The following is a 27,902-nucleotide window of genomic DNA, read 5'->3' as shown; positions in this document are numbered from 1 at the left end:
GTTCCTAATTTTGCAATCAATTACAATAGTTTAAAGTAGAAAATCCACATTTTGACCATGAAAAATAAAAACAGCTCATAGTTAAAGTCAGAAAACCACTTGTTTTTTGTTTCTCAGCTGTTTCTGAAGAGAAAATCCACCAAAACAAACTTGAACGGTTTAATTGTAAAAACCAAAAGACAATCTGACACCGACTGTTTGTGACACAAACCTGAACAAACAACACATTTCTTTACTGATTGAAATGAAGTGTGTATTATCCAACACACTCAGACTGAGAACCTGCTCAGCTTCCTTCACCTGTTTTACTGTCTGGTCTTTTCTCTAAGTCATGAGCTGAGAGGAAACACAGTTTACTGATGAACTGACTGAGACCAGATCAGAGCAGCTCCAGGTCTGAAAACAGCTTCACATGGAACTGGGAGTTGGTCCGCTCCATTTTCTTCTGTCCTGTTCTTTCCTCACTGATGAACCAGTCTGTTGTTCAGCTTTCACTGATTGTTTTTCATCTGATGCAGAGACCAAAGCCCAGAAACCATCACACCTGTTTCACCTTCACCGTGTGGAGCTCTGCACCAGGAATCACCATGGCAACGTGAGTAACACCAGGCAGCAACAACACACAGTGACTGAAAGTAACGGTGACACAACAAACTACTCAAGAAACTGAGGAGACTTCACATCAGGGACAGAACTAATTTATTCTTAATTAGGAATTTGTAAATGTGTCAAAAGGGCAGGAGTCGTCCTGATCTACGGAGAAACAGACAAATGTACAGAAAGAGATAGCCTAGCTACAGAATTTAAGACAACTTAATGAGTTCAACATATATTTGAAATGTGGACTGAACTATTCTTTTTCCACAGAATTAGTAACGTCTCAGAGAAATACAAGGACATCATCTCCCAATATTCCTCGAACCATTCAGGATCTCCTGCTCTGCACCAGCTGAGACCAAAGACAAAACAGTTTGGAACTCTGACCAGAAAGACTATTGGTGAGAAAAAGCCAAACAAAGTGAACAAAACCATCTTATTGGTTGGTGAAACAGGAGCAGGAAAGTCTACTCTGATCAACACTCTGGTCAACTACGCCATGGGAGTGAAGTTTGAAGACGACATCTGGTTTGAGGTGGTAGAGGACGAGAAGAGAAGTCAGAGTGTGAGTCACACATCAGATGTGGTGGTGTACGAGATCTTTGGTTTTGAAGGTCAAACTCTGCCCTTCTCTCTGACCATCATTGATACTCCTGGATTTGGAGACACCAGAGGCTTAGGGCGTGACCTCAAGGTCAGTCAGAGATTATTTGACTTGTTCCGCTCAGAAGAAGGAGTTGAAGAACTCAGCGCAGTGGGTCTGGTGATGAAGGCGTCAGATAATCGTCTGAGTGACCGACTGATGTACATCTTCAATTCAGTGATGTCTCTGTTTGGAAACGACATGGAGAAGAACATCGTGGCTCTGATCACACACTCAGATGGACTACCACCTGAAAACGCGTTTGAAGCTCTCAATGCTGCAGGTATTAAATGTGCCAGAGATGAGAAGAATGAACCAGTTTACTTCCTGTTCAACAACACTCAGACCACACAGAGAACAAAGAAAACAAAGATGACTTTAAAGTTTGCCTGGCAAGTATCCATGGAGGGACTGAGTGGATTTAAGGACGTCTTGAAAAAAACTGAGGCTCAGAAACTGGAGAAAACTGTGGATGTGTTGAACGAACACATCAGACTGAGAGAATGCATCCAGGTCCTGCAGGAGAGAGTTGAGAATATTGAACTGAAACAGACTGAGATCAGACAGATTCAAGAAGGTCTGAAGAAACATGAAGGTAAGATGAAGATGAATGCAAACTTCATTGTAGAAGTTGATGAGGTCTACAGAGACAAAGAGGAGATCTTTGGGGGTATGCGGTGGTTCCTTGGTTGGAGTGGAGCTGTTACCTGTAACATCTGTAAAGAGAACTGTCACCATCCATGTACAATGGCCTGGTATCCCAGTGGCTGTGACAAGATACAAAAAGGACGCTGCACTGTTTGTAAAAACAAATGTCCTGTATCAGATCATGTGAAAGAACAAATGATCTATGTGAACAAGACAAGAAAAGTTAAGATGACCCAACAAAACATGAAAGACAAGTATGAAAGGAACCAAACTGAAAGAGTGACGAAGTTGAGTCTCCTGGAGAATCTAGAGGAGGAAATGAAAGATCTGACGGCCGACAAAGATCGGTGTCTTGAAGAGGCCTACCGCCATCTGATCAGACTGGATGAGATGGCCCTGAAGGTGGATTCAGCGTCCATTCATGTCCACTTGGACTTCCTGATTGAGAAGATGAAGGACAAAGGAGACACAGAGAAGATCCAGAAACTGAGGAAGAACAAACGTCGAATGGATGAAAGATGCCTCAGTGGGATATGACAGATTCTCTATCTGATCATTAACTTTAAGACAAGCTGAACCACAGTGTTGTCCTCATAAACAGTCAAAATAAGAAAAAAATACTGAAGGCTGAAAATTAAAAAAAGAAAAAAGTTAGAATGTAACACAAGCAATACTTGTGTGTAATAATAATGTGTGATGAGATGTTTATCAACTGAACCAGTGTAATCTACTTGTTTCTGTGTTTAAACTTGTCGGCTTGATAAAATGATGCCGAGTACAGCAGCCCCTCCCTCCCTGATGTTAGTCTCCTCTGTGGTGGTTGTTGTTTTATTGATTGTTGCTTTATTGTGATGCTATATCAGTGAAGCAGCCATATTGAAGTGAACTGACTCTGTTGTGTTACTGAACATGAAGTCGTGTCCTGATTGATGCAGTTTTCTGTGAATCCTGAATAAAAGCTGAGCTTGATGAAATGAGTTTGATCAGAGTCTTGACTGGATCATCAGCTGCTTCTTCACTCTGTTGAAGCTTCTGCTCAACTTGATTCAATAAATGTCTGTTAGTCTTTGTTCCTCAAACACTTGGACTTTATTGTGACTGAGCAGAGAAACACACTCCACCATCAGAGCTCATGTTCAGTCCAGCTTCATCACCAACACTCATCCAGTGTGTATCTGCTGGTTTGTGTAGTGACCACCAGGTGGAGCCAACACTACAGGACTGAAGGGCTGATGCTGTGTGGACTGAGCTCACTCTACTGAACTCATGTAAAGACACTAAGAAGATCAATATTTGGCAAATATGTCACTGAGTGAACTGATATATCACCTGTATGACGTCACCTGCCCCAGCCAACAGCTCCAGGTTGAATCAGACTCTTTCATGTTCTACTCATCAACCGTGTGTGTTCACAAACTCAGTGGAGTGAAACACGCTGTGGAGAGTGAAACAAGAAATAATTTCAGCCCATAATAGCCCTGCCCAGAGATTTACAACATAGCTACAGTGTTGTGAACAGACCCAAAGAAACGGCCTATTTTCACGGCCTAAAAGAGGTTTTACCTGAAAAAAAAATACACAGTTCCATTGTTCACTATAATATAATTTTTTCCAGCCCTTCAAAGTGCAGGAAAAACACAGTTTTTATTTGGACCTAACCAACTCACGTATCCCTCCGCCCAGGGTTAGCGCCCGCCGATCAGCAGTTGGTTAGCTCCAAATAAAAACTGTGTTTTTTCTGCACTTTGAAGGGCTGGAAAAAATTATATTATAGAGAACAATGGAACTGTGTATTTTTTTTTCAGGTAAAACCTCTTTTAGGCCGTGAAAATAGGCCGTTTCTTTGGGTCTGTTCACAATGTATGTTGTAAATCTCTGGGCAGGGCTATTATGGGCTGGCGTTGCTAACGGGAGGAGTGCAGAGAGTCTTCTACTGCAACTAAAGTACTTAGGGGCTATTTGTAGATCATACAACCCCACTTTAAAAAAAATGCTACTATCCCTTTAAAGAATTACAGAAGTCAGTTACAGCTTGTCTGTCTTTTCTTATAGAACTGAACCAAAGGGCCTTAAAGGTCCTGTGTTTTATTCTTGCTTTTGTATTAAGTTTCCAATCAGAGTGACGGCTCCAGGACTCTTTTCTTTGCAACTGCCCTTCTTGGATGTCCTTTACTCTGAATCATTAAATCAGGAAATTCAATAAATTATTTTGTATAAAATGCAATAAAAAAAAATGTAGAAGCTTAGTCACAGACAATTTCCATTAACAGCTTTGACAGATATAGAAAAAAAACTCATGATCTTTATCTCATGTTATTTTATTCTAATGTCCATAAACCATATTAATCTATATTACTTAGCCTGCACACAATCGGTTGTTGTCAATGAGAAATGTGCGGATTTTCACCGGAAATGAGTCTCATTTAACTTGGAATAAAATAGGTTTTATGATAAAGCATAGCGTATTGCACTGTACGGTGGAGTTACGAGTTCACATGTTGGCTTCTACATTGTTTTTTATAGGCTATCAATGTAACAAGTAGCTAAGCATCGTGCACGAAAGGATTTTATTGTGAAATTTTGTCGGAAGTACTTTGTGTTTTCCTGCTCTGCTTGACGGCTACACGCCACGGACCAGACGACAACAATAAGCCACGGTCCACACACACACACACACACACACACACACAGACAGACACAGACAGACACACACACACAGACACAGACAGGCAGCGGAGAACGTGTTGTTGTGAGGAAGGTGAGTGGCGCTTTATTCAGCGGTAAAATGGCGCTTTGTGCGCGGTTCACGTTGTTTTCCTGCTCCAGCTGAGGCGCAGTGTTGTTGTGTAGAGGCGCAGTGTTGTTGTGTAGAGGCTCAGTGTTGTGTAGAGGCAGCAGTCTGGAGCTGGCCTCACAAAGGTGCATGTGCGCGCGCGCGTGATATATTTACACATTTGCATGCTCGTGGTCGTGGTCGTGGTCATGGTAGACTATAATGTCTGTACAGTAGCAGTAGTGTCTTAATTATCCTGTTGTTTTGATGGAATCCTATTCAACGGGCCACCCAGCAGTGTGTGTGTGTGTGTGTGTGTGTGTGTGTGTGTGTGTGTGTGTGTGTGTGTGTGTGTGAGAGCTTTGTTATAGCCTATATGACCCCAGAGACCCTAACCCCTGCTCACCACGCTGTGTCTCTGAGTGATAAGTGATGTAGCATTAAATAATTTAATTAATGACGATAAACACACTCACAAAAAACAAACAAACAAACAAACAGACAAACAGGGCTGATTGACGTCAAAAAAAGAGAAAAAAGAAAAAGAGAGACGAAAAACGTGTCTATGCGTCTGCACTTGAAAGCCCCCATCCCCACCCCCTCATACATAAACACACACTCTAAGATATTACATTACATTACATTATATTATATTATATATAAAAAAATCATTGCTTCCTTTTATCTCAAGGAAATTTAAATCAAATGCAACTGGACTTGGTTATTTAGGAATTCGATTGCATTCGATTTAAATTTCCTTGAGATAATTATGACCTGGACAAATGAGAATATTCACAAGGCTTATTACTTCCTTTTACAGCTTAATTCATAAATCATTGCTACATATGAGGCAACAGTGGTGAAGACACATTGTTTTTTTTGTTTTGTTACATGAATAGTTTTAAGATATGTTACTGTGTGTGTGTGTGTGTGTGTGTGTGTGTGTGCACCTGGCTGTGTCTTTACATACTGGTGCAGCGGAGCAGATGGATAACGGTGGGACAGTCGAGGGGTGGGGCAGCGATGGGAGGCAGGGGGGGGGGTTATGGGTGAGCGTTTGGGGAGAGGGGGGTGGGGGAGCGATGTGGCAGAAAGAAAGAAAACAAGTAGAGGCAAAGGATGGAGGGAGGAGGAGGAGGAGGAGGGGAGCAGATGGAGCACAGCAGCTCTTCTTCCTCCCACTGCTCTGCTGCTGTTATTTATCAACAACTAAAGTCTGTACTTGTTTATATTTGTGCCCAACAGCCACTGATGATCACAGGGAAAATAACCACAGTTTTATATTCTCATGGAAATCTACTTCTTACTTATGTATGAGACAGACACGCTTTATATTTGCGTTAAAGCCCCAGTCTGTAACTTATTTGGCTTTTTATGATCAAAAATCAAACCTGTCTTTCATAAATCCGTATTTGACTGAAGGTGAATCACAGCTGCTACAAAGTAAAGCTTTCTGGTTCCTTAGAATGAGTTGTTACAAGTCGTTACAAATACATAAGTGGGCGACGCACCGAACCGAGGCGGCCATGTTGCATCGTGACCGTAGGTAACCACGGAAACGGCCTGTTAAAACTGTCACCACTGTGTAGTGTGAGGAAGGACGGAGGCACTGGTGTTGCATTCAGGTGCAGTCAGGCAGACGGCCGTCGGCAAACCAACCGGATGTCATTTTACTCCACCAGAGAAAGACGGTAAAACAATACCACATCGCCATGACAACATGTTGTCAGGCCTGTATTGTTTTGCCTCGTGCTTAGGGATGCACATGATTAACCGTTTAACCGTTAACCGATAACAAGAACTTTGACCGATTAATACTATCGGTTATTTATTTATTTTATTAGCTCCTTATGTCGTCAACTCATGGGGGCGTGTCGACACGTGCAGAGTTCACTGCCTTCAGTCATATTTCGCAGCAAAAAGTTACACAGGAGGACTGACAGTATGTGCAGCAGCCCCCATGAAGGAAGATCAGACAATAAATGTAGCTACATGGACATAGATGTGAATCGTAACGGCGCTGAGAGAAAAAAAAAAGAGGCCGTGGCCGTGGCTGCTCTCCAGCCTGTTCACCTGCAGCTCCACAGAGCAGCTGATGGAGCTCTGCTGCTCCTTCAGTCTGGTGTTTGGCTGCACTTTGTATAAAAACACTTCTACATTGGACGATCTAACCTCCATATGAGCGCGATCAGCTGAGACAGAGCTCAGTGGATGTGGCGCTGATCAGCTGTCGCAGCGCACGTGTGTATTTAACGGCCAAAAAAATTGGAGCGATATTTTTTTTTTTTTTTTTTTGCCAGTGCGCAGCAAGCATCTTAATCTTATCGGTTAACGAGCGTCGGTTATCGGTCAGAAAAAAAATTCTAAATGTGCATCCCTACTCGTGCTGGTTGACCACTTGTTTATCCTGTTACATGCAGCGTCTGTTGTCTGGCTGACGTCTGCCCCATTTCACCTGAATGCAACATCAAGAATACGTTCTGATATGCAACCGCACCGCTAGATGGGGGGAATTCCTACAGACTATACCTTTAAGTAGATTCATATCCTCAGAAGCACGTAGCTACAGCAGTCAACATCTATACATTTTACGTAGTAATCTCAGTCTGGAGGATGGAGCAGTAACACTGAGATGTAATTCATTGATATCTTTTAGCTTGTAACAGATACAGTCGGCCACAGACAGACACAGACAGGCCACAGACCGGCCTGTGTCAGTGAGAAGTGATGCTGAGGGAACTGAGGTAACTTCAGAAACTCTGGCATCATGTGTCATGTTCTGTAACTCAACATGAGAAAACATCATCTCATCCCACACACCACTAACCTCGACCTGTCTACACACGGTTAACTTGTGTGATAGGAAAATAATAGTGGGTGATAAACATGTAAATCCTCTCTTCTTCCCTACTCCTCCTCCTCTAATGTGCCCGGCGTCTTCACAGCTTTTCTTGCTACGTCATCTTCTCCTCCACTCTTTCCTGCTCTTGCGCGAGCTGTTGTGTAAAGCCTCCTCCTCCTCCTCTCTCCTCCTCCTCCTCCTCCTCTCTCCTCCTCCTCCTCTCTCCTCCTCCTCCTCCTCCTCTCTCCTCCTCCTCCTCTCTCCTCCTCCTCCTCCTCCTCCTCCTCCTCCTCTCTCCTCCTCCTCCTCTCCTCCTCCTCCTCTAGCGTTAACAGATCTGTGTGAGTGTGCGCGAAGGCACCGCGGCTGAGCGAGGCTGGTTTCCATGGCAGCCGTGAGCCGTAGCACCACACCGTGATGCTTCCAGCTGCACGAGGAGCAGGCATTTAGTTTGTACTTTTATAATAAAAAAAAAAAAAAAAGGGGGGGGGGGGGGGGGGCGTGCTTCTTTGTTCTTCCCTCTCTCTCTCCAAATCGGCATCGCATTGTGTTGGTTGTCATGGCGATGTATAGATTAGATACGCCCACGTGCCCTGCTCTCTTCTCTTTCGCACTCGTTCTATTTAATTATTGTTAGTAGTAGTATTTTCACTTTTCTATATCTCACAATCCCTCTCTTCATTTGGTGTGTGTGTGTGTGCGTGTGCGTGTGTGCTGTGTGCTGTGTTGTGGTGAGAAAAAGAGGAGTATTGTATTTAGGGTCCGGGCAGCTAAGCTGCCGGGACACTATTGTATTCCTAGGAATTCTTCTTCTTCTTCTTCTTCTTCTTCTTTCTTTCTTCTTCCAAGGAAGTCATACTTCCCATGGGCGAAAACTCACCAAACTTTGCACAAAGGTTCAGTCCCATGCCAGATTCACTCAACTCCAAGGACATGTGCCCCCCCCTCCTAGGGGGGGCACAATAAGCGTTTAAATTTAAAAACTTTAAAAATTCCTACCAAACCAACGGTAGATGCTACAGTGTTGAAACTTCACCACAATGTAGCCTCAATACTGCTGAAACTTTTGTCCACTTAAACTTATTACAAATTATGAAGTCCATCACTCTGTTTTTTTCAATAACTGTAAAACTTTTAAAATGTATCTCCTCCCACAATTTTTGCTCAATTGACACCAAACTTGCTACAGAGCATCTCCAGACCGTCCTCCACAAAACTTGTTTCTCGGATTTTTGATTAATCAAAAATTGAGCCTACAGTGCATGAAAACGTTTGACTGTAAACAGTACTGTAAACATATACCATCAAATTCTTGATAAATACATTTTCAAACTTCCTGAACAAAAATGAGAATATTCTGGAGTCATGGTTGATGAAGTTTGGCAAATATCTGAATTTTATCTCAAAAACTGAATTTTTGAGAACATTTTGAATTCTGCTCTCATGGAAACAACTGCAGTCAATGTGAGAGTGGAATTTATAAACATCATATTTTCTCTTATGAAGCAAAACACTTATCATTAAAAACAAATCATCAACATTTCCATGCTGTCAAGATGCAATTTATGTATTATCAGATTTTTGTTTAGATGACTGAATTATTGACATTTTGACCATTTCATCACAACAGCTGCCCGGGCACTGACTCACCTGAGTGGATAAATGAAGCTACACAGCAGGTTTCACTACCAGCTAATTAGCTCAGCGAGTTAGGAGCTGGTTCTTGGTGTCAGAGGCTGTGAGTTCGAGACCCAGCAAGGGTGATGATAACGATGACAGATCAAAATGTCACATGTCTTAAAGCTATTTTGCTGTCTAAATGCAATTTATGTATTAACAGATTTTTGTTTAGATAACAGAAATCTGCGTTCACAACTGCTGCCCGGACACTGACTCCCTGAGTCTATTTGAGAAGACACACACCATGTCTCACTTCCAGATAATTAGCTCAGCGAGTTAGGAGCTGGTTCTTGGTGTCAGAGGTTGTGAGTTCGAGACCCAGCCAGGGTGATATTGATGATGATGATGACAGATCAAAATCTCAGTTGTCCTCAACACGAAATACAAGACAATTGTCCTAATGGTGGCATCACAGCAAGCTTCTAAATTTAAAAATTCAAATAGCTTGGACTGGACCATGTGCGAAGGCTCCTAACATCTTAGACTCATAGTAGATGTTTGACAAATACAAATCATTATTTTACCTCAAAAACTGATTTTTCTTTTTCTGCCTACACGACAGTGAATGGCTTACTCAATTTGTGAAGCCACTGTTGAACTGCCACTTGTCAATTAGCTCAGTGCGATAGACAACGGTCTTTGGTTCCCGAGGTTGTGGGTTCAATCCTCAACTGATGCAAATTGGACATTATAAGGTCAACTGTCTTGTCTTCCTATTCTCCTGTTTGTTGCTCAGAATTGCCTAAATTTGCCCAAAAGTAGCCCGGACCCGACCCATCGCTGCGCAGCAGCTATAATTGATTGCTGTTATTTCTCATCAATACAGCATGTTTCCAAAATAATGCTGAATTATCCCCTTAACTTCTTTGACCTCCTCTGCTGTATAACTGTGTTTTACTCTTACATAGATTTTTTTTTTTTTCATCCACAGCCTTCAGGACAATATATTCCACTTGTCATCTTTATTATATCTCTCTCTCCCTCTCTCAGATTGACTGAGGTCCTACCATGCCTGTGGCCTCCACCAGGACCGAGCCTGGTGAGACCAGACCCTTCCTTCTTACTGGTGCAGTCATCCCTGTATGACTGCTCCTGATTCCTCTTATTGTTTCCCCTCAAAATGGCTCTCCAAAAAAACATAACATCCAAAAAACATAAAGCTCAATAAAAAAGTTAAAGAGACAACGAGGAGTTTCTATTTGGTTATAAAAAAGTCTGATATTAATGTGGATGAATCTACGTTACCACTTGTTAATGGCTCCATTTTAGATAAATCTATGGTTTATCTAACCCCTAAACTGACACAAATTAGACCACGGACCCCCCCCCCCCCCAATTGGACACCAGAAATACACAAATATTTGTTCTGTGACTGAATAACCTTGCTTTTTTTGGTCAATGTACATTCAAATTACTGGCAATGGCATGACTTTTTGGAAAAATTTGAAGAAATGTCTGGAAAAAAAAAGTAATATTTCTGGAGAAAACCCCACTTTGAGAACCACTGCCTGCCCTAGCCTGTACAGGGATCAGCCCTGCAGTCACAGCTACAAAGGCCCCGTCTCATTTGTCACTGTGTCATTTTCTTTGTTCCTTTTATTATCCCCCTGACCCCCCTTGTGTGTGTGTGTGTGTGTGTGCTGCAGTGCCCCAGGTGTTGGACATGATGAGCGACAGCACCACCAGCTCCACCACGGCCAACGACCTGGACCTCATCTACCTCAAAGGCATCATGGAGAGCCCTCTGGTGTGGTTCATGCACACACACACACACACACACACACGGTTCAACACAAATAATATTACATCATCATTACTCATCATCTAGTTTGTTCCACTGTTTGACACCAGTGACTGAGACAGAAAAGGATTTTAGCTCTGCCTAAATAACATATTTCCTCTCAGATTGTGTCACTTCTCTGTCTATGAACGAACCTTGTAAGTTACGCGGAAGGTCTCTGTTTGCGGCCTTGTACATAATCTGCAGAGTTTTATAGTTGATTAAGTTGTGTAGTTTGAGGATTTTTGCATTGATGAACAGCTGGTTTGTGTGCGCTCTGCACTGGCATAGTGTAGAATTCTTACGGCTCTTTTTTGAAGTGTGAACAATGGGTGCATGAGACTTTTGTACGTGTTTCCCCACACTTATATCAGTATTACAAATGTGGTGACTAATGCTGAATATGTTACCTGGAGTGACTTCTGATTTAATCATTTTTGAGCTTTCCATAGTACGGACACTAGGGCTGGGACGATATGCTTTTCTCCCGATTCGATTCTTCTACGATTTTTTGGATGGCGATTCGATTTAAAGGTGCAATATGTAAGAATGTGGCCAAAAACGGTTACTGCAGTCGATTCCAAAACACAGCGATCTCATTTTTCCTCCCAGCCGTAGCAGCAGCTCAGTGGACCAGACCGGAGGCTGAAACACCACTGACGCTGCGTGACTGGGAGAGAGCGCTAGGTGGTGCAACATGTAAACACGTAAATTCAAAACATAAACATGATTTGCAGTCTGCAAAAGAAGATTTTGAATGCGAATACTCTGGCTGTGCTATTGTTGTTGGTGAGTTCATCATGTTAGATGAACATTATTCCTGAGTCTCTGTGACATATTAGGAGGATTTTACGGCCAGTTGCTTTAGATTTCTTACATACTGTACCTTTAAATTGCGATTCTACGATATTGCTGATTCTCTCTATGATTTTTAGTCTTTAGCATTTTTAACATTTATCTGCACACAAATACTGTAGGAGCCTATAAATTAACATACTCCCTTTTCAAAACCTGGACTCGGATGTAAAAAAGGCGAACAAATGCACATTGCACAATATTTAAAAAAAAAAAAAAAAAAAAAAAATCGTCAAAAAAGATATCGCAATATTTATGTGAATCGATTTTTTTTTCTCCCACCCCTAACGGACACACTCCTGGCCAACTTGTTTTGCAAGTGTTTTATGTGTCTCCAACTTAACACATCGTCGATGCTTATTGGTGAGACACATCTCCACTATGCTGTGTGTGTGTGTGTGTGTGTGTGTGTGTGTGTTGTTGTCTGTCTGTCTGTGTGTGTGTGTCTGTGTGTGTGTGTGCAGGAGCAGGAGGAGAGCCTGAAGGAGCAGCGCCCGGCGCCGGTGAGGGAGAACAACGTGGAGCTGCTGCAGGAGATCCTCCGGGACCTGGACCCCTTCACACAGCGCTCCGGCACCGCAGCCGAGCTGTCTCGCATCCTCACACAGCCGCATTTCCAGGTGTGGAAACACACACACACACACACACACATCTGTGGACAGAGCACCACGATGTAGTGCATCAGTGCCAAATACAGACTTTTTTTTAGACTTTATTTATTTGCACATGTAAAATAAAACAAAACATTGACTTATCTCTCTTACTAGTAAGAAAGATACAAAAAAGAAATGTGCAGGTGAGGTCTGAAACCCGAAAGGCTTCTAACACGACCTCACCTTGATCTAACACATAACTGAAGCACAGTGAAGAAATAATAATCACATACCTTGTGCAAGGTATAGAAATAACAAAATTAAAAAAAAAAAGATAGGAAAAAAAAAAGGAAAAATACGGGGAAGATGGTGATAGTAAAAATAAAAGTAGTAGTAATGATAACAACACTTAATAAATAAATAAATAAACGAAAAGAGGTGAGAAAAAAGCGAGACAAAAGAAGAGAAGTGATAAGGATGAATTAAGTTCAAGTAAACACTAAAAAGGGAAAAGAAAAGAAATGCAAAATGTAAAAATATATTAGATTTCCAACATCACACGATGACTTGGCCTCGTTGACAGTAACAGGGCTTTGTGTTATTTTAAGCCGTTGGATACAAAATAATGAGATTCATTTCACACATTTTGTTGAAAAGCAAAAAGAACAGCGTGACATGCAATTTTTTGATGTTTTATGTCTGTGATGTTTTTTTGTTTTTGTCAGTCTCTGCTGGAGACCCACGATTCAGTGGCGTCGCAGGTGTGTGACAGCCCCCCCCCCCAGCCCCCCTCCCAGCCCGTCTGATTTTGTGGATCACGAAGCGGAGGAAGGCCCCACACCCAACCAGCCCCCACCCCCGGACGCAATCCGCATGGTGGGCATACGTAAGGTGGAGGGGGAGCATCTGGTAGGTAGCATCAAAACATGAGTATTTAAAGGGATAGTTCTACATTTTGACAAATTGGCCCATCCCTATAGTCATAGCAGTAGGTTCGTTACCTTAAATTGTCGGTGCAAGCTGTTTTTAGAACGGCGGAGCAGAGCCATGAGCTGCTCAGGGCTACACTACGGAGGCTCATTATGGGATTTCTTGGTTTCCCTCATCAAACTCATCAAATACACAATCCAACAACTCCACAACGCTCTGGTGGACAAGTTGTGAGCTGCACATTCACCACGCTATGGGATAATAACAGAAAGTTACTAGATGGAGTTGTTTTCAAGGCAAATGCAGAGTCTGCTTGCAGAAAAACTGTCCCTGAAGGCAACGTGCATCAGTGGTTTTGCATGAATTTCCCTCTAAAACAACTCTGTGTGGTAACGTTGTGTTATTATCTCATAGCGTGGTGAATGTGCAGGTCACAACTTGTCCACCAGAGCGTTGTGGAGTTGTTGGATTGTGTATTTGATGAGGGAAACCAAGAAATCCCATTAGCCTCTGTAGCGTAGCTCTGAGCAGCTCACGGCTCTGCTCCGCCATTCTAAAAACAGCTTGCACCGACAATTAAAGTAACGAACCTACTGCTATGACTATAGGGATTATGACAATGGGCCAATTAGCCAAAATGTTGAACTATCCCTTTAATCATGGATGATGATTTTATTAACATTGATCACAGAAACCGTTAATCATAGAAGAACTGAAGTCTTCCATACACTAACTGTTCATCAGGGGGTGACGTTCAAGGTGGAGGGTGGTGAGCTGGTGATCGCCCGCATCCTCCATGGTGGGATGATAGACCAACAGGGGCTGCTGCATGTCGGAGATATCATCAAAGAGGTAGGACAGCCAAACTATCTGACCTCTTCCATTATTTTACAGCGGCAGGATCAGTTTAGAATCCGTTCTTGCTTTCTTGTCTGCAGTTTAATAAGACGATGTGGAAACTAAGCAACGGGAAGACGGGATGACAAGCACACTAACTACCTGCACTTCTAAACTTCCACCTAGTGATGTTGGACCTTCACCTATCTAGGTTGGCAGGCAAAAAGAAAAACTCCTAGGAGTCAGTGCACCCAGACAAAGAACCCCTTCAACCAAGATCAAGTTTTTACCTTTGTCAATGATCATATGAGGAACAACGAGAGATTTTTACCTTAAAGAGACCTCGAGAAGTTTGCTTTTGGTTTTAAAGGAGTCTCATATTAATGTGGATGAATCTATGTTACCAACACTTGTTAATGGCTCCACTTTCAATAAATATATCGTTTTGTCTTTATATTTTGATATTATTATTTAGTGGTCGACTCGCCCAGCATTTCCTAGTTTCGGTTTCCCGGACGCTGCCCAGCGGGTCATGGGAATAACACAGCTGGATCGTTGTTTATGGTGGGAACTACGACGCTATCTGATCGTCTTCCAACCTCCGACTTTCATTCTTGATTAAGGAAAACATTCTGGGCAAATGTTTTCGCTTTCATTCGTCTTGCGCCGGTCCAAGAATTTCACCGTGCGTGCGGAGGCTCATGGGAAATGTAGTGTGAAAACACTTTGCTTTCCGAAACTCCTCGTTGTCCCTTTAATTAAAAAGCTTTTGATTGTGATGGTTACATGACTTGTTATGAGGGAGAACGGAGCCTCTCTGCTTTCCACATAGCACTTCTTGGCCAAAAAAACACATGCATATGACCAGACTTCCATAGTACCCCTTAAGGTTATAATATATAACACATATTCAAAGTGATATTATCAGTCAACATCATAACTGAGTGTCTCATAAACACAGACTGACACAGACAGCCAGGGCTTCATAGATCACAAGCCTAAGAAACCAATCCTGTCCATCAGCGGGGACAGGGGGCGGGGCTAAATGAAGTCTCACAGTGGACCACTATGTCCTTTTGATAATGTGTCAGTATGTGTCCTCAATGCTCTGGTCCTGATGCTCTAGTTTGCTTTATTTTGCTATTTCTCTTGTCCTTTCCCATTAAAGGTGACACACTTTTAAAGGGATAGTTCGCCCAAAATTCAAATTTCACTCATTATCTACTCACCCTCATGTCGACTAAGAGCTGTGAGCATTTTCAGAGTCCTCCGTTCCTTCTCTGAGTTAAGGGGGTCCGTGCAGCAGTATTTGTCCATATAATGGTTGTCAATGGATATCAACTTTCTTCGTCCAAAAAGACACACCAAAAAACATCCAAATACCTCCATACTGCTCGTCTGTAATGTCCCTCTGGTATTGAAGCCCCGACATGAGAAATTGTTCCGCCGGTCAGTGCAACACAGGAAGAGCAGTGAACTGAGACACTGGGAGCTTCCGCTACAAACAAGCTTAAAATATAGACTTAGTTGGGGCGGTGCGTGGCGCAGTGGTTGGGGCGGCCGCCCCATGTGGAGGCTGCAGTCCTCGACACAGGCGTCCCCGGCTCGGGTCCCGCGTCGGGCGGACCTTTCCTGCATGTCATTCCCCCTCTCTCTGCCTCCACCTTTCCTGTCCATCTCTACTATGTGCTATCCAATAAAGGCAAAAACACCCAAAAATATATACGTATATTAAAAAAAAATACATATATATATGTATGTATATATATATATATATATATATATATATATATATATATATGTATGTGTATATATATATATATATATATATATATATATATATATATGTATGTATATATATGTATTGGGGCTTCAATACAAGAGGGACATTACAGACGAGCACTATGGAGGTATTTGGATGTTTTTTGGTGTCTTTTTGGACGAAGAAAGTTGGTATTACAACCATTATATGGACAAATAACTCAGAGAAGGCACGGAGGACTCTGAAATTTGAATTTTGGGTGAACTATCCCTTTAACTACTTTCACATAAACCCAGAAACATCTTTCCTTCCATCCATCCACTCTGGCAGGTGAATGGACGAGAGGTGGGCCGGGATGCCAGGGTGCTGCAGGAGGAGCTGCAAGCTGCCAGTGGGAGTGTGGTCCTGAAGATTCTGCCCAGCTACCACGAAGCCATCCCACCCAGACAGGTGCACTCACACGAAGCCATCCCACCCAGACAGGTGCACTCACATGAAGCCATCCCACCCAGACAGGTGCACTCACATGAAGCCATCCCACCCAGACAGGTGCACTCACATGAAGCCATCCCACCCAGACAGGTGCACTCACATGAAGCCATCCCACCCAGACAGGTGCACTCACATGAAGCCATCCCACCCAGACAGGTGCTCTCACATGAAGCCATCCCACCCAGACAGGTGCACTCACATGAAGCCATCCCACCCAGACAGGTGCTCTCACATGAAGCCATCCCACCCAGACAGGTGCACTCACATGAAGCCATCCCACCCAGACAGGTGCACTAGCCATCCCACCCAGACAGGTGCTCTCACATGAAGCCATCCCACCCAGACAGGTGCTCTCACATGAAGCCATCCCACCCAGACAGGTGCACTCACACGAAGCCATCCCACCCAGACAGGTGCACTAGCCATCCCACCCAGACAGGTGCTCTCACATGAAGCCATCCCACCCAGACAGGTGCTCTCACATGAAGCCATCCCACCCAGACAGGTGCACTCACATGAAGCCATCCCACCCAGACAGGTGCACTAGCCATCCCACCCAGACAGGTGCTCTCACATGAAGCCATCCCACCCAGACAGGTGCTCTCACATGAAGCCATCCCACCCAGACAGGTGCACTCACACGAAGCCATCCCACCCAGACAGGTGCACTCACACGAAGCCATCCCACCCAGACAGGTGCACTCACACGAAGCCATCCCACCCAGACAGGTGCACTCACACGAAGCCATCCCACCCAGACAGGTGCACTCACATGAAGCCATCTCACCCAGACAGGTGCTCTCACACGAAGCCATCCCACCCAGACAGGTGCTCTCACACGAAGCCATCCCACCCAGACAGGTGCACTCACACGAAGCCATCCCACCCAGACAGGTGCACTCACACGAAGCCATCCCACCCAGACAGGTGCACTCACATGAAGCCATCCCACCCAGACAGGTGCACTCACATGAAGCCATCCCACCCAGACAGGTGCACTAGCCATCCCACCCAGACAGGTGCACTCACATGAAGCCATCCCACCCAGACAGGTGCACTAGCCATCCCACCCAGACAGGTGCTCTCACATGAAGCCATCCCACCCAGACAGGTGCACTCACATGAAGCCATCCCACCCAGACAGGTGCACTAGCCATCCCACCCAGACAGGTGCTCTCACATGAAGCCATCCCACCCAGACAGGTGCACTCACACGAAGCCATCCCACCCAGACAGGTGCACTCACACGAAGCCATCCCACCCAGACAGGTGCACTCACACGAAGCCATCCCACCCAGACAGGTGCTCTCACATGAAGCCATCCCACCCAGACAGGTGCTCTCACATGAAGCCATCCCACCCAGACAGGTGCACTCACATGAAGCCATCCCACCCAGACAGGTGCACTCACATGAAGCCATCCCACCCAGACAGGTGCACTCACATGAAGCCATCCCACCCAGACAGGTGCACTAGCCATCCCACCCAGACAGGTGCTCTCACATGAAGCCATCCCACCCAGACAGGTGCACTCACACGAAGCCATCCCACCCAGACAGGTGCACTCACACGAAGCCATCCCACCCAGACAGGTGCACTCACACGAAGCCATCCCACCCAGACAGGTGCTCTCACATGAAGCCATCCCACCCAGACAGGTGCTCTCACATGAAGCCATCCCACCCAGACAGGTGCTCTCACATGAAGCCATCTCACCCAGACAGGTGCACTCACATGAAGCCATCCCACCCAGACAGGTGCACTCACATGAAGCCATCCCACCCAGACAGGTGCACTCACATGAAGCCATCCCACCCAGACAGGTGCACTCACACGAAGCCATCCCACCCAGACAGGTGCACTCACACGAAGCCATCCCACCCAGACAGGTGCACTCACATGAAGCCATCCCACCCAGACAGGTGCACTCACACGCTCCTGGGTTTGGCCGGTGCACTCACACGCTCCTGGGTTTGGCCGGTGCTCTCACACGCTCCTGGGTTTGGCCGGTGCTCTCACACGCTCCTGGGTTTGGCCGGTGCACTCACACGCTCCTGGGTTTGGCCGGTGCTCTCACACGCTCCTGGGTTTGGCCGGTGCACTCACACGCTCCTGGGTTTGGCCGGTGCACTCACACGCTCCTGGGTTTGGCCGGTGCTCTCACACGCTCCTGGGTTTGGCCGGTGCACCCACATGCTCCTGGTTTGGCCGGTTAATGGATTAGTTTGGTTGTGCTGTATTTTGTGTCAGACATTGAGAGCCCAACTGTGTTTCTCCAGGTGTTCTTCAAGTGTCACTATGACTACGATGCAGCCAGTGACAACCTGATCCCCTGTAAGGAGGCGGGCTTAAGGTTTGAGACGGGGGACATACTGCAGATCGTCAACCAGGATGATGTCAACTGGTGGCAGGTAGAGTACAGAAGAATCACTTTATATGGTTAGGGTTAGGGTTATCAGGGCTACGATGTGTTGCCAGGCTGATTACACAGACGACAGAGCTGCTGCTATTCTGATTCTCACGTGAATAGGGTAACATTTTTAACCTTTAGATATCTCCATGAAAATTACTGAGTTGATTATTTACATTAAGACAAACAAAAAATGTATTACAAGTTTTTTGATTCTTTGTTTAATTCTTTGTTAAAGCAGAAGTAAGTGATATATTTGTGTTAATCTAAGTCTTAAATAGTTATATCTTCCGACAGCAATCACTTCTATAGAGTGTTTGGTCTGAAACACGGGTCTGTCAGTCACTCTGCTCTGCTCTGAGCCCAGGAGAAAACTTTTCTCGTATCCTACAACCTTTATCAACCTTGTTCCTTGTTCAAGGCAACTCGTAACTCGTGTTTCTCCGACCTGTGAAGTCGTACCAGTTCGATCTGGTATGACTTCACAGGTCAGAAGTTACGAGTGGCCGTTATAGTGACTTTCACAGGTAAAACAGGTCGGAAAAACACGAGTGGGTTGCCTGGAACGCTACAAAGTCGTAAGTCGTGACTTGAAGCTGTAATTTACGGTTTCAAAAGCCTGCCTGGAACGCAGCATTAGCCAAAACGACCGGATCACTTACTTCTGCTTTAACATGAGCAGATTTGCATAAATTTGCATAAATTCCACCGTTTTGACAGCACATATATATGTAAAGGTGCTGTGGTGGTACCAGCATGAAAATTGGAATGAGTTGACTCCAGAGGTTCATAAAGGGACCTGTGTATTGTCTTGAAATTTCAGACCAAGTCACAGAGTTTACTTTCACTTTCGTCAGCTTACCAACTGTAGCTTTAATGAGCTAGGTTGCTAGGCTACCATGTAAAACGAGTGCTTCCCGCAGCGACGGATTCTTGAAAAATTGCAGTCATCTTGAAATTTAAAGTGATTTCTTGTCGGTTGACTGATGGAGTCAACTCATTACAATTTTCAAACTGGTACCACCACAGCACCTTTATATATAGCTACATGTGCCGTCAAAATGGTGGAATTTATGCAAATTTATGCAAATCTGCTCATGTTAACAAAGAATTTCAAAAAACTTGTAATACATTTTTTGTTTGTCTTAATGTAAGTAATCAACTCAGTAATCTTCATGGAGATATCTAAAGGTTAAAAATGTTACCCTATTCACGTGAGCAAAATAATGATGAATGGGCTATCTTTGGGTCTTTTTCTAAACTTTCCCCTGATGGGATTCTTCAGGGCTTTTTTTCCCTGATTCAGGACATGTTGAGGATACAAAATGTTGAGTTTGCTTCTGTTGCAATTTGTTTAACGTCGACCCCTTTTTTGGCTTAAAATTACTGGACTATTAGATTGAAGTCCTAGTTAGTTAGTTTTGGAACTAATTTCTCTTTCTGTGCTGTACAGGCTCGTCATGTGGAGGGCGGGAGCACAGGGCTGATCCCCAGTCAGATGCTGGAGGAGAAGAGAAAAGCTTTTGTCAAGAGAGATGTGGAACTGGCACCAACAGGTAAGTGCAAATTATGAATAAAGAAAAGAAAAATTGAGACAGACGTTTTTACACCAGTATCTAGCAATGAAAGCTGAGTTGTAGTTCACAAAGTAAGAAGTCTGAGGTAACTATATAGACAAGGGTTAGGGTTATGTATCCTCAGAAGTGTCTGCGTCATTCTGTTGGGAACACGAACCAGGCAACACAACCAAGTTTGAGAAGGGTTAACAGTCAGTTAGCAATGATTTATACCTGTAATTAAAGGAGTCATCACCCGGAAATCACATTTTTCCTTGTTAAAACATGTATACTGGTGTTGGTGTACTGAAAGTGGCTGAGTTTTTTCGTTTGGGCTCTTTGTTTAAGCCAGAGTAGCTCATGAGGCTGCACACCGCAAAATTACCAGATTTTGATTCTGCTCCTACGGTGACGTCACCGTGGAGACTGCTTTCATAAACACACCTCTTCCACCACCCCGACTTCTGCCGCGCCGCCATTACAGGTTGTTTTCTTTCCCACTGTAGTGCTGTTATTTCCTCACTTTATTAAGTTTTAATAATTTTTCATGTGAGAAAGTAAGGGTTTAGATCCCCAATGTACGGTTAGTTTATCCAAATGACGGCTGTTTAGAAGTTTTCTCCGCGTTGGGACAAGTGAGGTGCAGCCAGCTGCAGCCAGCACCAGAGGAGCGGAGGAGGAGTGACTCCTCAACCCGCCTGCAGTGCTCGTTTACCTGGCCGAACGACATCGTCATGCCGCCGGAGGAAACGGTCGTCACTTTATTAAGTTTTAATCATTTTTCATGTGAGAAAGCAAGGGTTTAGATCCCCAATGTGCGGTTAGTTTATCCAAATGACGGCTTAGAAGTTTGCTTCGCGTTGGGAGAAGTGCAGCTCCAGCGAGGCAGAGGAGCGGAGAGTGACTCGTCAGCAACCCGCCTGCAGCTGCTCGTTAACCGGTCAAACTACATTGTCATGCCGACGGAGGAAACGGTCGTTAATTAACTTACCCGCAGGTTTGTAGAGGTTTACCGCCGACTGGTTAAATTCTTTTTAGGAGATAAATGTTTGTCTCATTGATGAAATCTAACATTGTGGCAGTCGTATTAGTTTGTTTGAATGAAAAGTGAAGCTTCACACAGAGCAGCAGCAGCAGCAGCTTTGCACCGGGGCTCTGTAGCCTACGGACACAAATCACCACATTTGCATCAATAAATACATGTTTTACAATGAACCGATACAATTTTCTTTTATTTTATGAAGTTATATAACATGGTTACTGTACGACAGAGAGCAGCATAGTATGCGGTTTCCAATACAGCCTGCATGTAGCCCACTGGGCTCTGTCCTTCCTGCGTCCAATCAACGCGCGCCTCATTACATATTAATACAATGAACATCCGGAACAGTCAAAACCTCGTGCCTACTCTCACGAGAGAAAGTTGCCGTATGAAAAAGTGTCAGAACAAGCTCTATGTTTCAATTAAAAAAAAAAAAATGTTTCCAATAAGTTTTAAGAACTGATTCAAAGCAATTTAAGGGGGATTGGATACGAAGAAAACCCGGTGATGACTCCTTTAAAAGTCAGTTCATTCATACATGCATTCATTGTTATTAATCAATATTTAATAGAGTATAAATTCATGCTTCAATTGAAATCGCCATTGAGTTATAATTGCTTAGTTATCAAAATATCCGCAAGTCATTATCAGTGAAGAATTGCCAAGAAATGATGTGTAAACTAAAAATGCCAAAGCTCCCAATCAGGAACGACTAAAAATAATCAACAATAAAAATGATGGAAATGTTGAAATGAACATAATAATAATAATAATCCAGACCAGTGAGTGTTCTGCATCGACTAATGTGAAGCTGCTTTTATGTGACAGGAAATCTTTGTACTGGTGTTGGAGGGAAGAAGAAGAAGAAGATGATGTATGTGACCACCAAAAATGCAGGTGACTCAGATGTATTACTACTATTGTGTATATAATAGATGTACGTGTTTATTTTTGCGCTTCCCCCTGTTCTTCCCTCTTTATTTCCTTTAATCCTTACTGTTGTTCTTCTCTCTCAGAATTTGACAGACATGAGATACTGCTGTACGAGGAGGTGGCCAAAGTCCCGCCTTTCAAGAGGAAAACTCTGATCCTGATTGGTGCTCAGGGCGTGGGGAGGCGGAGACTGAAGAACACGCTTCTGCTGAGGGATCCACAGCTCTTTGGCACCACTATCCCCTGTATGTATGAAGTCTGGGGCTCGTTGTTAATGGTCCAGACCACATGCTGCATGCTGCATTCAGGGTGTGTCAGTGTCAGTTTTACAAACGTTCACTGCTCCAGGCTCATGGTGCAGAAAGGACGTTCTTGGTCTCTGTCTGTCTTTATTATGAACGTGTGGACAAATGGAGGATTTACGAGGTAGTAAGGAAGAGTTTATGTCTGGCAACAACATACGATGCCACAAACAGAGCTCTGACCTTCTGAGGCTCATTTCTAATTCCACTTGGATCATCTAAACAACTGAAGCACATTTTCCACACACTGTTGTTGTGTATAACAGGTTGAATGTGTGTGTTTTGTACATTTGGCCTTGTAGGTGCATCTTAACTCTTAGCTTTAATTACAGAGAAATACTCAGGTGTGGCCAGGTTGTTCTGACCAGGTTTTTTCTTTTTTTAGAACAGTCTGCTTATCAATTTTATAGAGCAGTTTAATTCATTGCCTTTTGTGGGGTATTTTTTGTTAAGTCACTACTTTCTTAAAGGGATAGTTCACCCAAAATTCAAATTTCTCGGCGTAGCAGTGCATGTCCATATAACGGTTGCAAATGGATACCAACTGTCTTCGTAACAAAAAGACACACCAAAAAACATCCAAATACCTCCATGCTGCTCGTATGTAATGTCCATTTGTATTGAAGCCCCGAAATGCGAAATTGTCATGAAAAAAATTAAATAAGTCTATATTTCAAGCTTGTTTTGTAGCGGAAGCTCCTCTTCCCGGTTCGTCAAATTTGGACGAACCGGGAAGAGGAGCTTGGAGAAGCTTCCACTACAAAACCAGCTTGAAAAATAGACTTAGCCTATTTAATTTTTTTCATGACAATTTCGCATTTCGGGGCTTCAATACAAATGGACATTACATACGAGCAGCATGGAGGTATTTGGATGTTTTTTGGTGTGTCTTTTTGTTACGAAGACAGTTGGTATCCATTTGCAACTGTTATATGGACATGCACTGCTACGCCGAGAAATTTCAATTTTGGGTGAACTATACCTTTAAATTTACTGTCCACATGTTCCCATTGTTATTTTTTCCCTGCTTAGACACATTTGCAGGCAGTAGTAAGTTGGAAAAATAAAATTCATACTTTCCTGTAGAAATCCTTTAAACCCATCAGACTGTCCATTTACAGGTACTGCTTATCACTTGTTTCCCATGTGTAGACAGACAGTCGTTACCTTGGATACAGAGTGGAGTCCTGCTCTGTTCTGGAGCCAAATATTGTTAATTTCAAGTGGAGATTGGAGTATCCAGAAATGCTGTGTAAGCAGTCTAAAATGATGAGATGTAGACTACTTCCATACGATCAAATTTGAGATTTGAATTGCGTTGAAGGTGAAACATGGCAATACATTTATTTATTTATTGGTTTATTTAACAGGGAAAATGCAGCACTCATCAACAGAAACTGCAAGCATAATGCAGAATGTAAGAAAAAGCCAGAGGAATCTGTGCATACATGAGAGTTTTTTTTAATGTTTTTTTCTTCAGATACATCCAGAAAGCCCAAAAAGGGGGAGCGGGAAAGTCGGATGTACGCCTTCACCAGTCGAAGCAAGATGGAGACGGATGTCAAGAACGGCCGCTACCTGGAGCACGGAGAGTACGACGGCAGTCTCTATGGAATCAAGATCGACTCCATCCACGAGGTGGTCGAAGCGGGACGCGTCTGCATCCTGGACGCCAACCCTCAGGTACTCAGGCTCTCCAGAACAAACGATTTCTTTTAGGGCGAATTCACACCAGGAGAGTCCCATAGTTCACTTGCTTTGGTGCAGAATAAATGTTTTTTTACTTGGTGTGGTTTGTATTCACATTGCATTTTTTCACAAGCGGATCAACTTTGTAAACAAAAGCACGTGTGTCCCACAGTCGCTCAACCATTGGATAGAAATGATCAGCGGGATCTTCCAGGAAAAGTAGCTACACAATAAAGGTCATGAATGTGTTTCTTGTGCCCTTTCAGTTTGTTAGTATTTCCAGGTCTGTCCTGTTCTTATTCATCACTTGGAGGCTATGTGGCCGTTATGCAGCCGTCACCATGACGATGGTCACACAACAAACACACACACGTCTGCATGTGCGTCTGAAGGATGGTGAGCTAAAAAAAAAAAAAAAGGACGGCACAGCAAAAAACAAAACACAGAAAAAACCTAATGATTCTCTCAGGATGCCGCGTTGCCGATCAGCATTGAAGCCTAGTCACATTCTGTTAACGGTTATTAATCGGATAATGACTTTCTGTTATCAGTTTTTAAAAATATTAAGAATGTGCATCGTTAACGGCGACAGGTGCGTCCTCTCCAGCATCTGATAAATGTTTTCCATTGACCAGATATCCAGGAGGCAGCGTGTCTATCTGTGCTCCATGTCGACCCACGGCTCAGTGTTGATCATTTACACATTGTCTGACAACAACGGAAGCCTGTTGAATCCAAAAAGGCGCTTGGGTTTTGCATTTGGTTCGGGGAAGGTTCGGTTTGCATTCACACCGTACGTGAACCGCACCAGGGTTCGTTTGGGACTCTGGTGCGGACCAAACAGGTGAACCGAGTCCCAGCTGCAGAGGTGGTCTCGGTCCACTGGTTTGATCCGCACCAGAGTCCGCTGGTTTGTATTCACACCTCCCCAAAAGGTCCGCACCAGAGGAAGTCTGTTTCAAGTGGACCAAACCAGCCCGGTGTGAATACGCCCTTAGTCTTCAGCAGTCCAGTTTAGTCAAGTCCAGTGTGTTCTCCTGCTCTTGTAAAGTTTCTGCCTCCAGGTCCGATGTGTTCTGCATTCTGAGAGGCTCACCACAGTTGTAAAGACTTATCTGAGTTACTGAAGTGTTTTTAATCAGATCCAACCAACCCAGCTCTCCTCTGACCTCATCAATGAAGGTGTTTCCATTCGTAGAACTGCTGCTCACTGGATCTTTATTGTTTTCTGAACCATTCTGATTAAACTGTTGTGCCACAGTCCACGTCACTAAAATCACATTTTCAGCCGACCTTATAATTAAAGCACCGGACCTCTGTCTGTATGGTTTTACACATTGCATTCAGGCTGAGGAGCTCCTTTCACTGACTGTGGTGTCATGTGCTTTGCCGAAGGGCGTTTGATGTCAGTTCATAGCGTAGTACAAAGTTAGTCATTCACTGTCACTGCTCAGAAATCCCCAGCCAGTCAGTTGACTAAAACCCAGCTGTGTAGATTCTTTAGAGTTTTAACACTTTGTGTTTTCTTGTTGCCTTTTAGTCTCTCAAAGTGCTGAGGACGTCTGAGTTCCTGCCCTACGTGGTGTTCCTCCAGTCTCCAGACTTTGAGGTGCTCAAGGCGATGAACCAATCTGCTGTAGATGCAGCAGTGGTCGGGAAGACGCTGACGGTGAGGAACACCTATTTGTTTAATTGTTTATTTAACAGGGACAGTGCACGGCTCTCAGCCGTACCAGAATTAGCTACCAGCTACATTTCATCTGTCGTCCCTGGGCAGGAACAAATAACATGAATCTAACACAGAAGCACATACTAATATAAAAACATCATCACACAAGCAGCCAACAAACAACAACAATAACAAAGTACACACAATACAACACAACACGACACAACAGCAAGAATAAAATGCAATGTAAAACACAACAAAACAATGTTAAGATACAACACTAAAAGGATTGCAAGATAGTGAGCTAATGTTTGACTTTATAGTTGGTGGGGGCATGATTGAGTAGATTTTATCCTGATTTTATCTTAGATTTAAAAGCAGTAAATGTACTAATGTCTCTGATATCGTTAGGTACTGAGTTCCAATAACCACCTACTACGCTAATGCACATGCAGAAAGATCAACAAAAGAAGAACATGAAAAATCAAATGTTAACATGAATGATGTTTTGTCTGTCTCAGGATGAAGAACTGCAGAGGACATGCACCGAGAGCGCAAAGATCCAGGCGGCCTACGGTCACTACTTCGATCTCAGCATCGTCAATGACAACCTGGACGAGACCTACCGTACCGTCAAAGCTGCTCTGGAAACAGTTTCTAAAAACCCCCAGTGGGTGCCCGTCACCTGGGTCTTCTAGAGGCAACAGAGGAGGGAAGGGACATGAAAGGTGCTGAAAATATACTGAAGTGTAAATAATGGATGTTGCATACATTTCCCCTGAGATTAAAATGTGTTTGTTAGCATTAGATTAGCGTAAGAGTAAAAACTTTCGGTAACACTTTACTTGAATAGGTGTGTCAAGTATTATTATGTCACTTTTGATGCAAAGTTGACATTGTTTGAGATGTCCTTGTTATGAGAACTTGACATAATTGTTAAAGTTTGTCCATTAGGTCTGCTATGACAGTTTAAATTGTCTTTATGTCAAGTTGTCAGAACAAAAACATCTCAAACAATGTCAACTTTGCATCAAAAGTGACATAACTTACCGAATGACACTTAACCACAGCTGTCATAAGTATTCATTGATGTTTATGACAGTGTTATGTCATGAATACCTATTCAAGTAAAGTGTTACCAAACTTTCTTAGTAAAGGTCCCATGTTTGACTCTTTTCTTGTGTTTTTAGTGGAAGAAGAAATAATCATAACAATGGTTTAAAAACACCAAAACCATTTTAGTGTAGTTTTACATCTCCTCTCTCTGGAACTGTAGTGACAACAGGTTGGTGTCAGCCAATCAGAGGAGAGGAGGCTCACGGTTTTCTTAGTGATGGAATAAAATCAAGCAGATTTCAGGTAATCACTCAAAGAAACCAGATCCTGTCTGGTTGGATGGCATGGTCCAGGGCAGTGACATCACAAAGCTACAGAAGTCCTGACAGCTGGTTTCAAGGCTCGGGTTCTGAATGCAGTCTGTGTGTGTTTCTCTTTGATACTTTCACAGTATTGTTAAAGAACCTAGACCTGCTTTATAATCCAAACAGACATCTACCTTTCTACTATATGGGACCTTTAAATTAACAGCTTCACCATATTGTGTTGAGAAACTTTTTTTAACAGAGCGTAAATACAACATCCATTACTTCACAGGATTATATTATTCAAGACAGGAAGGAAAAAAACGAGGGTTGAGCAGATGAATGAAGTCCTGAATGTCAGAAATTCACAGATTTTACTAGGACATATCAGTATGTGTGTGTCTGTGTGTGTGGCACTTTGTGCGAGGATTTTAGAGCAAAGATTTTTGTATGTTTTTAAATTATTTGTGCCATTACTGAGGATCATCAGCAGTCACTGTTTACATTT

At 43.5% G+C, this 27,902-nt stretch overlaps 2 protein-coding genes across 2 annotated transcripts; both read left to right on the top strand.

Annotated features, from left to right (window-relative positions):
• The first annotated feature begins 274 nt into the window (after nucleotides 1-274).
• LOC146983867 (uncharacterized) lies at nucleotides 275-2,425 on the top strand. Its single transcript, XM_085785326.1, has 2 exons — nucleotides 275-595; nucleotides 868-2,425. The coding sequence occupies exons 1-2, from the start codon at nucleotides 468-470 to the stop codon at nucleotides 2,423-2,425; spliced, it is 1,686 nt and encodes a 561-aa protein (XP_085641452.1). The 5' UTR covers nucleotides 275-467.
• Nucleotides 2,426-10,100: 7,675 nt separating this feature from the next.
• On the top strand, nucleotides 10,101-26,867 carry mpp2a (MAGUK p55 scaffold protein 2a). Its single transcript, XM_085785234.1, is given in 14 exon segments — nucleotides 10,101-10,222; nucleotides 10,830-10,930; nucleotides 12,283-12,438; nucleotides 13,137-13,193; nucleotides 13,195-13,320; nucleotides 14,086-14,193; nucleotides 16,271-16,390; nucleotides 18,712-18,843; nucleotides 20,296-20,398; nucleotides 22,269-22,337; nucleotides 22,457-22,618; nucleotides 24,156-24,358; nucleotides 25,905-26,033; nucleotides 26,555-26,867. Coding segments are annotated over 14 exon segments (1,674 nt in total). The 5' UTR covers nucleotides 10,101-10,191; the 3' UTR covers nucleotides 26,732-26,867.
• Nucleotides 26,868-27,902: the final 1,035 nt, after the last annotated feature.

This window comes from Trachurus japonicus, chromosome 8 (assembly GCF_045865225.1).
Source record: "Trachurus japonicus isolate A0001 chromosome 8, Traja_1.0".
In the NCBI taxonomy this organism is placed as follows: domain Eukaryota; kingdom Metazoa; phylum Chordata; class Actinopteri; order Carangiformes; family Carangidae; genus Trachurus; species Trachurus japonicus.
This window is presented reverse-complemented; position numbering and strand designations above follow the sequence as displayed.

Bases quoted from the DNA above. Each gene is read 5' to 3' on its own strand.
- LOC146983867 (XM_085785326.1), top strand. From the start codon at position 468: ATGAACCAGTCTGTTGTTCAGCTTTCACTGATTGTTTTTCATCTGATG. The intron at 596-867 runs GTGAGTAACACC...CTTTTTCCACAG, and splicing joins CCAGGAATCACCATGGCAAC to AATTAGTAACGTCTCAGAGA.